The sequence below is a fragment of the Neovison vison genome, chromosome 8 (assembly GCF_020171115.1).
Source record: "Neovison vison isolate M4711 chromosome 8, ASM_NN_V1, whole genome shotgun sequence".
Taxonomy (NCBI): domain Eukaryota; kingdom Metazoa; phylum Chordata; class Mammalia; order Carnivora; family Mustelidae; genus Neogale; species Neogale vison.
The window spans coordinates 133,047,514-133,060,694 of record NC_058098.1 but is presented as its reverse complement, the minus strand read 5'-3'; the positions used below and the strand labels follow the sequence as shown (position 1 = coordinate 133,060,694).

General features: G+C 38.4%; 1 protein-coding gene across 2 annotated transcripts in view; it reads right to left on the bottom strand.

Annotated features, from left to right (window-relative positions):
* Positions 1-13,181, bottom strand: part of NBAS (NBAS subunit of NRZ tethering complex) — a 322,741-nt gene that overhangs the window by 158,409 nt on the left and 151,151 nt on the right. For both annotated transcript variants that reach the window (XM_044262053.1, XM_044262054.1), the window contains exons 29-31: positions 10,423-10,525; positions 6,093-6,322; positions 3,088-3,200 (exon numbers count right to left, since the gene is read on the bottom strand). In XM_044262053.1, the coding sequence (XP_044117988.1) occupies positions 3,088-3,200; positions 6,093-6,322; positions 10,423-10,525 (446 nt within the window). The remainder of the gene's footprint in view (positions 1-3,087; positions 3,201-6,092; positions 6,323-10,422; positions 10,526-13,181) is intronic.

Here is a 13,181-nt window from a genome sequence, read left to right as displayed (position 1 = left end):
GGATCAAGTCTCTCATTGGGCTCCTTGTCCAGCAGGGAACCTGCTTCTCTCTCTGCCTCTGCCTGCTACTCTGCCTGCTTGTGCTCTCTGACACATAAATAAAATCTTAAAAAAAAAACCAAAACCTATAAATATATTTAGAACATAAAAATCACTTGATCAATGTTAGTTATTGCTATTACTACTGCTACTGACCTAGTCACAGAAATGCTTATGAAGTATGGAATCCTCTCGTGCAAAAATGCTCAGCGTTTCAGATACAACTTTCAGGTCTGACTAGAGAATCTTTTATGATTACCTCCATCTGAGGAAGGTGAAGCTCAAAAACATGACAATGGCCACAGGTCACACAGCTCAAAGTGGCTGAATCAGAATTCAAACTCGTACATGACACTAGTGTGACTCTGTCTTGCCTTCAGGGTCAGTCCTTCCAAGTCAAGAATGTACCTTATTCCCTTCATCATTTCGATTTCTGGAATAGGGGAAGAAGCTAACTCAAAATGGAAGGAAAGCAAATGGAAAGAGGAGAACAGAGGAAGAATGAGAAAGCAGGTAAGAGACTCTAATTCTACCACCAGTGAGAAATGAGGACCTCCATGAGAAGGAACAAAAGTGACAGTTGATGACTAGAGCTCTTACGAAGTCCCAGGCACTGTGCACACGTGGCCTTAGCCATTCTGAGCAACTCTAGAAGGTGCTTCTTAGTATCCCCATTTTGTAAATGAGGAAACTTACACAGAAAGCAGGTCAGATACCTGTCCAGTTACGCAGCACTAAGTGGCTCTAGGCTGGCTTTACCCACAATGCTTGGCGACTAAAAAACAATTCACCCTACTACAGAAAGAGCATGAGGGACAACTGAAACATCTCAAATCTGCTCATGTGAACAGTAAGAATAATTTACACAAAACATAACATCCAAATTATGGGGGAAAACACACACATGTGCACACACACAAATACTAGGAGACTCAAATGTAAGGACCCATTTTTGCATATTTCTTTCCCTGTTTTCTATTAACTCCTTAATTATAATATAGCTAGTACCAAAAGCCCTCCCTTGGTGATTAGTAGCAACTCCTGGAGTGTAAGCAAAGGCGGCCTTAAAACAAAGCAAAGTGACAAAATGAACAACACGTGCTACAAAAATACAAGGACCATGAAAGTTCAAGTATCAAGTTACTTTGTCCAGTATTCCCGAGAAGTACAAAAGCAGCTTACACCTAAAGTGTATCTGCAGCATAAACACAAACAGGATACAAAGGCAATATCCCATCTTCCATCTAGAAGGTCTTCTGACATTCATTTTAAATAGGAAATCAATAGATCAAGCTGGAAAGCTGTCAAGACATGAGAGCAAATGTCTTTCTTAACACACACTTCAGTCAGGAAATTTCTCAGAAGTAAGCACACGGTAGCAGGTTGGTTGCAGATTTTCAAACCTATCAGATGATGAACGAATAATGCCGGCAAAAATACTGCTAACTGGGCACCACAGAAAATTAAAGTTTTATTTATAATTTCAAGTCAATTGAACTAAATCTTTAGCATTTGGGGGACTGCAAGAAGAGGTTTTTTTTGTATTACATTAGTCCACCTGGAATAAATAAGTAGCTAAATACACACATATACACAGAGTCAAAGCTATAAGAACTTGGCCTTAGAAGAGATATGAGAAGGACAAGCTTCATAGTGTTCTGGACTCCCCCACCACTGAATTCTTGATTGAATATGTGTTTCAGGGGAGACAGTTCATGATGTAACACATTTGAGAACAAAATGAAAATATTTTTAGTAACTGATTTATTTCCACAATTTTAAAAGTTTTGGGCTCAAAAGTTACAGGAATGATACTACAAAATAGAATTTTCCAGTAATTTAACAATCTCCATACTTAAGATGCTACAGGATATGTATAATCATGTGGAAATTATTTCTAATGCTATTCAAGGTAACAGAAATACTACCTCGTTCAAGTCTAATAAATTTATCTGACAAGCAGAGCTTTAATTTTTAGTAAAACTATAATGGAAACCCACAAGAAAACGTGAGAATGTGTCTAATGACTTATATCTCCTAAGATCCATCTGACTTGAAACCCTCAAAACACATGACAAAGACACCGAGAACCTGTAACAGGACCCTATTGTCCAAAATTACCAGGAGTTAAAAAAAAAAAAGAAGAAGAAGAAGAGGAGGAGGCGGCAGAGGAGGAGGAAGATCGAAGAAGAGGAGAGACAATTCTCATGAAAATTTATCAAAAACCAGAAACGGAAAGAATTTCGCTACACCTCCCCCACTCCCAAGCCCAAACATTTTCAGGGTTAAGAGTGAAGAAAAGAGATTACATGGAATGCACCAAGCATACTGCTGATTACCATGCTACCCGCTTCACTTAGGGCACTGAGATCCAGAGTTCAAGGCAATAGGAAGTCTACCACCCACTTGTCGGGTAAGGTTCAGGACACTGGGAGACATACACTGTCCTCATAGCACAAAGGAGATAATGACACACGACTGCATATCAGCATGCTTGTTTGGGTGGTACTACACAGATGTGTGCACTTAGAAGAATTTGAGCAACATTAAGATATAGCTAGTAATTAAACTCTAAACAAGAACTTTCTGTCATTCCTTTGAATAAAATAGTATCAACACAATTAAAGAATATTCCGTAGTCAGCATAAAAAATCATCTATGATCATGTGTAGTTACTTCTAAATCTATGCAACTGAAACAAAATACAGAAATAAACTGTACATCAAAACTGATGGAGATCCAAAACTCTAATCCACAATACCCATTTGGTTTTATCCAAAAAAACTGACCACCGGCATTATTTCTTTTAATGATATAACTGAGAACTTACAAAATAAATTTATGATAAAATGTTGGATATATTTCTTCTCTGAGTTTCCACTTAAGGTTTCCTTTGAAAAATGGGGCAGAGGGTCAGATCTATTGCTGATGGATTAAATGACCAAAAGTACTCCTTAATTCAAACAACTACAAAAGAACTATGCTAGTGAGTCAACGCAAAGTAAGTTAATACTAAATTAATAATGCAACATTAAATAGAAAACTCACCTTGCAAAGGCAGGATCTTTACCCCAAACTCTTCAAGACACCCAAGGGCTTGGATAAGATCTAGCTCCTCCTGAATGGCTGCTGGTCTATCAGTTATCAGCTCTAAGCAGCACCTAAGGGAAATAAGGAAAATAAGCTTTAAAAAAAAAAAAAAGTAAGAGATGCTTGGCTAAGATGCCTTTCTGTATTCAACAACATGAGATCCAACACATATTTATCAAAAACCTCCTACATTCCAGGTATCCTGCTTGACGCTTTCTGTTATCTTACTTAATCCTCATAGCAAGCCTGTGTGATGGGCAAATAGCATCACCTGCTTCCTAAGGAAGCCAAAACCAAAGCTCAGAGAGGTGAAGTGATCTGTGCAGGGTTGTACGGAGGGCAGGGAACGGTATCACGTTACAAAGCAAAATACATTAACTGCCTTCAACGCTCTTTTTACTGCTGACTCCGAAGGTAATAATCATACAGGAAAGGTTTAAAAAGGGAGACAGAACTCAGATAATTTCCAGTTATTCTTCTACGAAAAACAAACATCTTGTTTGGTGACAACTTCAACTCCATCAAAAGAATAAGCTTAAAAAAAAAAAAAGAATAAGCTGAGACACTGCACAAAGGATATTTTTCTGATCACAACAAGAGTCCAATTGTAATGCAGTGCCGAGATGAATACAGGAAAGAGGGACTTTGCTAAACCAAGAATCTGTGACACCTGTGGGGTATTTTAAGCACGTTTTTTAAAAATCCACACAAAGTGCACTTAAGAAATCTTTTCATTAACAAATAAACTTACTTTCTGAAAGGTGCCTGTGGTGAACGCTGGGATGCAGGACTAGAAAGAGGCAGAGATGGGGCCAGGAAAGGTTATGGTGCTAAAGTCTTGAATTGTCTTGAAGATCCCTGGGCCCTGGGATGCATCTGCGGGACCGAGCGATGGATGGAGGCCTACCTTGCTTTGCAAAATTGTAAAACTGAGCCGAGATGAGCACTAATGCATACTGCTGATTCAAATGGAACAAGGGACGAGTCTATGTGCAGCAGCTACGGAAAAACTACCGCGCTACCTTCAAACCCACAAGTTCCCAGTTCTGGCAATTTCTACCACAGATAGGCTCGCACACGCCCACATGCCCACACATAATTAGGGATGCTCACTACCAGTGTTTTTACAATACAACAGGATGACTTTTTATCATGAATTAAATAAATTGTGGAAAAGTCAAACAAAGGAATATTCTACAACCATCAAAAAGAATAGATCAATCTGACATGTCCTCTTGAAAAAAACCATCAGTATAGATTTTAAGTGAAAATAAGGAAATCCAGAAAGGTACGTACAAGTCGTAAGCACTCATTTGTGATTTAAGAAAGAGGAAGGTAACATTGAAGAAAGTATTTTGGAAGGATATATAGGAAAATGATTTAAAAAGATAGCTGAGGGGTGAAGTTAGGGGAACAAGATCGAGAAGAATTATTGTAAATACATATTCTTTTTTGTATTGCTGAGTATTTTTATCCTATGGATGTATTATTTCCTCAATTTAAAAAATTAGTTCATAATAATTTAATCAGTAAGAATGTATTGGTATTAAACATAACTGTGAACATTTAAATATATCTAGCTCACAGATCATCATTAGTCTGATGTCACCTTATATACACATACAACATGTTTTCCAAATTAAGATGTGACTTTACGGGAGAAAAAGGGAAATACTGGAAGTGTAGATTTAAAAGTGATCTGTAAGAACATCGGCCAAAAAGATTTAGGTCAAACACAACTCCCAGTTTCAAAAGCTATTCTATTTGATATTTTCATCATCTGAAATAGAAATATAATCCCTTAGGAGAGAAGAAAAAAAATTTACTATTTTTAACAACTCTGTCAAGTTCAATAACATGGTTTGAGAAAACATGGCTCTCCCTGTGCTAAGATATCACTGGGGAAAAAAGTTTCCTTTAAGCTTTTAGCTGCTAGTCATTTGATGGAAAAAAAATAAATCTAAGTAGCCAACACAATCATTACATCAAAATAAATTCCAAATGGGCTTAAAATTTCAAGGTGAAAATGTAACTATCAAAGTAGTAAAAAAAAATGAAAAATTATTATAATGGTCTTGGAAATTAAAGGTCTCTCAAAGGATAACACACAAGACAAGAACTTTTAAAGAAAACATAAAAATCTTTAAAGATTTTGAATAGCAATTTGAAAGATAAATCATATATACAAAAACTTGACAACATAGTTAAAACAAGTGAGAGAGAAAAAGGGCAAATGTCCTCATAAGAATCAATAGTAAAAAGGGGTGCCAGGGTGACTCAGTCAGTTGAGCGTCCAACTCTTAAGTTTCAGCTCAGGTCACAGTCTCAGGGTCATGGGATCAAGCCCCACATTGGGCTCTGTGCTCAGGAGGGAGTCTGCCTGAGGATTCTCTCTCTCTCTCTCTCCCTTTGCCTGTCCCCCCCACATGCTCACACACTCTCTCAAATAATAAGTCTTAAAAAAAAAAAATCAATAATAAAAATATTGACACTAAATTTCCAGTACAACAGGCCAAGAGAGAAACTGAATCCACAGTCCAGAAATTTCCACCAGGAAGGGACTTCAGAGCTTTATCATCCAATTAGGTCCTTCAACCCTAAATAGAGCACAAGTCATGTAAAGCAGACAGCCACTGCCTCGATGTGCTACAAATTCCTAGAACTTGAATTTGCCTGCTAGCGCATGAATCCTTTCTAACAGAAGCAATGTACAATCTCACCGATAACGGGCAAGAAAGACTGGGAAGGCATGCTAGAGAAAAGCGGTCAGGAGCAAGTTGATGAATATTCATAAGGTAATTATCTTTCTGTATGCAAGCAATAAATAACTGTGCCCCATACAGTATAGTCAATCTGTACTTGCGGCAATATGTTTTGTAAAGGAAAGAATAAACACCAACAATGGAGTTTGTGTATTCTGACTTGTCCCCTCCCTTCCATGGAAGAATACAGAATTACTCCACCTGGCCAGATCCATGCAGCTATCCGTGAGGCTGGTAGAAGAATTAAAGTACTCTCTGCTGGCAGCCAAGACCAAGTCAATACTCCTTTCATAACCGACCCTGTACTGGGTTTTCCCTTTATGGGCTACACTAGCGAGTGGATTTATGGAACAGGCGCTGCAGTGCATCATCTGCCCAGCTAGGTGGATATTTTCAAGGCGACTGGAACACAAAAGGCTTTCTGTAAATATCTGGGGGAAAGAAGAAACTTTAATTAGTTAAAGGGGGCAGATTCAGTTCTCAACGAAATGAAGATTCTGACATCCAATGAAATCAATTAAAAATACAACCATCCTAAAAGCAGCAGTAGCACGACACTGTGAACGCACTAAATGACAATGAAGCACATGCTAAGTGGTAAATTTTATGTTATGTGAATTTCACCTCAATAAAACAAAATCGTCTTTTAGAAAGAAGAAATAACTTAATGGAACAAACCAACGGAAGCCTAACACAGTTGATCCTTGAAAGCATGGGCCTTAGGGTGCTGGACTCCCATGCAGTCAGAAACCCCCCTATAACTTTGGACTCCCCCCAAATTTAGCTACTAATAGCCCACTGTTGACCAGGAGCCTCACTGATAATATGGACAGCCAATTCACACATTATTTTGTATTTTGTATCTGCTATATTCTGTAGCAGAATTATTTTGTATTTTGTATCTGCTATATTCTGTTTATTCTTACAATAAGGTAAGCTGGAGAAAATATTAAAATCATAAAGAAGAAAAAATACATATAATACTGTACTCATTTAATACTGTACTCATCAAAAAAACAAACACCCATGTTGTTCAAGGATCAAATGTATCTTGATGTATCACAAGGAATGTTTAAGTAAAATATGTGGAATTCATACTCATTAAAAACAGGATTCCTTACTATGCAGTCATCAAAAGAAATGAAATCTTGCCATTTGCGATGACGTGGATGGAACTAGAGGGTATTATGCTGAGCGAAATAAGTCAATCAGAGAAAAACAATTATCATATGATCTCCCTGATATGAGGAAGTTGAGAGGCAACATCGGGGATTTAAGGGGTAGGAAAGGAATAAATGAAACAAGATGGGATCAGGAGGGAGACAAACCTTAAAAGACTCTTAATCTCACAAAACAAACTGAGGGTTGCTGGGGGAGAGGGGTAAGGAGGGGAGGTGGGGTTATGGACATTGGGGAGGGTATGTGCTATGGTGAGTGCTGTGAAGTGTGTAAACCTGGCGATTCACAGACCTGTACCCCTGGGGCTAAAAATATATTATATGTTAATAAAAAATAAAAAATGATTTAAAAAAAAACCAGGATTCCTTAGACATACTGTCCCATATTCAATAGGGCCCACTCCACTTAAACTATAACATTTTAATTTTTTAAAGAAAATCTTTGAATACGACACATATAATTTATAACTGCTTAAAGCATCTGAATTTAGTCTTACAAACTAAACTGTCATGCTATAAATACAACATTGACTTTTTTCCAATCTGCAGACCAAAAACTATTTAAATAAAACAAGAGGCACTGATGGAAGGTATTCGTGCAAATATCATTGTATTCTACTAGGCAACTAATAGCGTCAATTAACATAGAATTTATTGTGTAACTGAGAATATTTACTCATTACCTAGTCCAGAAAAGTCTTAAACAAAGAGATCTACACTAATAATGTCAATATATAATTAGTATAAGAATTTCTCCAAGAATGTTCACCCCATCATCTGCTGGATGAGGATAGCACAGAAATAGAAGCAAGAGATGAAAAAGCAGATTTCATGGAGAATCAAGAATCTTCTTACAATTAAGACTACCCAATTTTCATAGGATCCTCTTATTTTCACTTATTTCTAGGCTTCTAGGGAAGGTAGTATTTTTAGACAGGACTTTATTAAAATGACTATGATAAGGATAAAATTACTAACATCTATAAGGGATCTGATACAAAATACCTATTGTGACAGAAAGCAAATTACTAATGAGCAACCCTAATCATTTATATCTGACAGGTGAAAATGGCTTACTCCAAGTGACCCAAATGACTTAGATATGACAATTTCTCTATTCCTTGGTTTATTCAAGTAAGCCATAAAGAGTTAATGTCTAAGATTGAGAAATGCAATTCACTCACTCTAAAATTTAAGTTTTTGCTAAAATGAACAATATACATTTCTGCTCTACATGCTGTAATGGAACCTTTAACTTTCTCAAAATTGTGCCATTGAGCTTTCAAATTATTTTCCAAGAAAGCAACCTCTAATATAATAGCTGAAAGTCAGTGAAACAACATAGCATAATTTAAAAGCTACTAAAATAATATTTAAAATGTTATATTTAAAATGTACGTTAAAAAAATATAATTTGCCAAGTCCATATTACCTTCCTCTATAACCATTTCAAGCTGTTATAATGCGCTTTCAAATGTTCTCTCAGAGGAGAGAGGCTAACCACCAGAAATCATTAAAATATCAAAGCAAATAAAAAGGTGTTAAAATATAACAAAATATAACAAAAACAGGGGCGCCTGAGTGGCTCAGTCAGCTGAGTGTCTGCCTTGGGCTCAGGTCATGATCCCCAAGTCCTGGGATGGAGCCCCATATTGGGCTCCCTGCTCAGCAGGGAGTCTGCTTCTCCCTCCACCTGGGGCTCTCAGTGCTTGTGCTCTCTCATTCTATCTCAAATAAATAAATAAAATATTTAAAAAATACATAACAAAAAGAATAAGTCAAGTTGTTATGAGCCAGTTCAAGTATAATATATTTATTGCCAATTTCCAATTAGAAACAGAAACAGGAAAATAGCAAAACAATGCTGTTCCAACTTAAAAACACTACTGCAGACGTATAAATGATGGTTAGGCTTTGGAGCCCATGTGAATACAGATTTTCTCCTGGAATTGGAATTCAAGTTTCACTTTAGATACAAAAGGGGAAGCTACCGGGCAGTTTTATGTACATGGTCTGAGAGTATAATCATCAATGTAAACTTCACACTCCTTCAAGAATTTAAAAACCTGACGTTTGAATATAAAACCATTTCTCTCAACAGTCTATATTAGCACTCTTTTGTTAAAATCACCATGAATAAAAATACCAACCAATTTCACAAAATAGAGACCTATTTGTAGAACTCATTTTATCAAGGGGTCACACTTTATGATGTCAGAGCAGAGAAACACAAGAAAAGATCCTAAACGATTTCATGTTTGGCTTATTGAGAAAAACTCAAAAACCAGCTTTTAAATTATATCACCTTCAATGGGTTAGTTGGATCATTTTTCCACATTTTCTACAAGAACGAGGAGTAATTTGGTGGTAAGATACATAACCCTCCAAAAACATTAATTAAAGCCCCCAGGGTTACACTCCTACATCAATTAGCAGCCATTTCTTAAGTAGCCTTTGTGTTCCAGACAGGACAATAGACCCTGGGGGGACAGGAGGCTGAACATGAATATGATAATGCCTACCTAGGGGCTCCTGACCAAAGGGAAAAACCACGCATGGAGACCAGTTACTGTATTTGAAAGAAAGACTATAATAGAGACACGTTACATGAAAGGGCAGAGGCAGGCATCCTGGAGGGCATAATTAGTGAAGTGAGTCCTGAAAATTACCAACAATTTTCAGATAAAGGAAAGGGGAATAGATCCAGGCTCGGGGAACAAGGCAGGTGGAGTCACTGGACGTGAAGCCAGAGTCAGGGCAGGTCTGGGGGGCGCAGGGGAGCAGGGGGAAACATGGCGTCCCCTGTCCGTGCAGAGTGGCACGCGGGGAGAGCGGGCACAGAAGCTCGTCTGCCACGGCCTTCTATGCCACGCTAGGAAGTACGGCTACTCTCTGATGTGGACATGGAATAAGCAGCCAATTTTAAGAAGGGCAGTGTCATGAAAAGGTGTTTTAGAAGAATGCCCTGAATCAGTGTAGATTAGAAATATGGAAGCGGGGAGACAAGGGAGGAGGAACTGCAAGTTAGCAGAGCTAGGACAAATTGGAAAGGCTTTTCCCAGCTACATCAAACAGGCATTAGTGACCACCAAGACCACGGAAGTGAGAGGAGCCCAGGAGCCCAGGAGTCCATTTCCAGCTGAGGATTAACTCGCTGGATAACTGCTGTTGCAATGATCGAAGACGGAGGGACGGGAGGTAAGATATGTGAGTGCTCAACCGAGAAAGCACTGCTGGCTTCATGGCTATGACTCAATGGTATTACTCAAGACTGAGGGTCATGGTCACCACCTCTGTGTCCAGGAAACACACTGTAACAGTCAAACTTCCCAAACTAAAAACAAGGAACTTACCTCATAGCAAGCATCAGAATCCAGGCAGGTGTAAACATTCTGCTGCATAGTTAACATGTCTTGCAACAACGTTCTCCAATGAGACTCACTGACAGGAGGTTGCCTGGTTGGGGGCGGGAGGAGGGGAAGGGAGAAAAAAAAGATCTCATGAAATCTCTCTTCAATTGACCAAAGGTTAAAAAAAAATTGGTATCACCATTCTATATGGTAAAACAGCTCCCAAATAACCAATAGGAATAATCTCATTTGAATTTCCAGGGAAAAACGTCAATCAGAAGGAAAAGTTGAACGGCCCTGTGTCAACGCTAGAGACGCTGCCCAAGCCACCTTGGTCTTCGGCTGCCTAGACACAGAACTAGACTGGCATTAAGTGATAATAGCAAAGATAAACAAGCTGTGAGTTTCCAAGACAAAATAAAGCACAGAAAAGTAGGGCAGCGGAGATCTAGCAGAAAAAGCACTGAGACAGGAGAATTGGTTTCAATTCCATCTCTATCAGACTGCAACCCCCACGGGGGATCTCCTTAACTTCAACTATATGTGCAGACCTGGAAGGCCACCAGAGGCCACCCCTGGCATCAGTCAAGAGGCTGGGGACCCCAGTTCATCAGCAGCGCAGCACTAGTGGCTATCTCAGTGGGAGCCCTTGCAAGGGTCCACAGAGTGACGGACCAATCTTATGCACATCCCAGGGGACAGCCCTGGTGCCAGGAGAGAATCTTATAATATAGTGCCAAGAGCTGCCCCATCTAACTCAGGAAGGAGTTTCATGCCCCCCAAGAACCTATCTTTTGTAATAATTCCACAGGCACAGTTCTTAGAATCTCCTCAAGGACAAGCCAGTGACCACACTTAGGAAAGCCCAAAGCACAAAGCCCCTATCAGGTTTTCCAGTCCATTTCCAGTTCCTTGAGGTCAGAAGCAATTTACCAACCAAGGATCAGGTTTATACAACCAATGAGGCACACACGGTCTTGTTGATCAGATCGCATTTTATGTGGGTACCCAGGCTTAGGGAGTTAGAGAATTCATGGTTCAGGTTCTCCTGCAGCAAGGAAAGGGTTTGTTAACAAATTCACAGACACATGGTAGCTGCATGATCATGAACTCTTAGGGTTCCTGACTTCCGGTTTCCTCACTTAAAGTCCATCTTGGAGAGTGATAAGAAATGGAGGAGATTAATTCTGATAGAGCACAGGCATTGAAGCAAGACATTCCTAAGTATAAAGACAAGCTCCATTACCTATACAGTTCTGAATATGTCTCTTAATTTCTCTGAGCTATGTTCCCTTTTTGTACATTGTGAAGATTAACTAAAACTAGAATGTATGAAAAGATACTCCCCCCGTTTTTTCTGGTATAAAATAGTATTCAATAAATGTTAATGAATGAATCTGAAAGTTACAAACACATTTCTGTGGTTTCTATAGTTACATACATGATTACTAATATTGTTTAGCAGGAGGGAGAAAGTGTTGTAATTCTCTCTGCTTCCCCCAGAAGCTCACCTTTGTTGAATATATATGAATTTGGAACCATTATTTATATTTACTTGCTAACCTTGATGTTCTGCATAATCCTGAATATCACTGTTTGAAAGGGCAGATTTTATTTTGTTTTGTGCTTGTCAAATACCATTTGGATCTTTCTTTCCCAAGTCTCTTCCCCTTTTTTATGCATTAAAAACAGGGCAAACAGACTATATGCATATAATAGTGTTGCTATGGGGAAAGCATGTATTTGAGATCATTCCTATGAAACTTCCAGTCTTCATGAAATTTTTCACCAAAAATTTTTAATAAGCATATGCTTCAATTGCTTATAGTATTTTATATTTATTTCACAAAATGAGTAATTACTTCTATCGCCTATGCAAAAAGCATAAGAGAATACTTTTTTTTTTTTAATCTCAGCATACAAATGGAAAAAACAAACTGACATATTTTCATGTCTCCCAGGACAATCCCTGAAGTGTGTCCATTAGTTAGACCTTGATACGTGAACTCTTTGGGGAACTTCAAAAAACTGGAGAGCTCCTTCAGATCTGGCTTGCAGGTAAGTAAGTTGCAAAACGTTTGATGCAGAGAGTGTCCATCTTGTACCAGCTGGATAAAATCGAACCTAGGCATTGTCTAGCTGAATTCAAATTCTCATAGCCCAGCTGTTCTCTGGAAGCCATCAACACTGGGACAGATGGTATTAATGTTTTCTCACACATGGCTAGCCGTAAGTACAGGTTCTAATTAAAATAAATTATAAGACATTATTTACAATGGCCTTTTCAGAATATATTCAGTAAATAGGAACCAAGAGTAGAACCTGAAGGCACTATACCAGAGAGTTGCAAATTAACAGAGAGATCCCTAAGTATAAATATGATGTATTAGTTACAGCCTTGGAACTGAGGGATATATTCCAGGGAGAAACAGTGTTGCACTCAAGATGGCAAAACTTGATTTGCGCAGATTCAATGAAATCTGCTACCATTTAGAATGTGCCCAAGAATATTCCCATAGATGCTGAAGGCCAAGCCATGGTGGCATATATGAAATAGTTAAGATTTACTTCAAATTAACTAGTTTGAAAAAAGAGGCCATATTCTCTTACATATTAGAGCAGAACAGCATGAATAGAGATTAACTTCAGAGGTATCAGAAGTGTTTGAGGAACTCAAGGAAAACACAGCAAGTGTTCTAGCTATAACAGCAAGGCTTTCTTGAAGAGTGGGTACTAGAGTAGAGTCAGCACGATCAGAAACA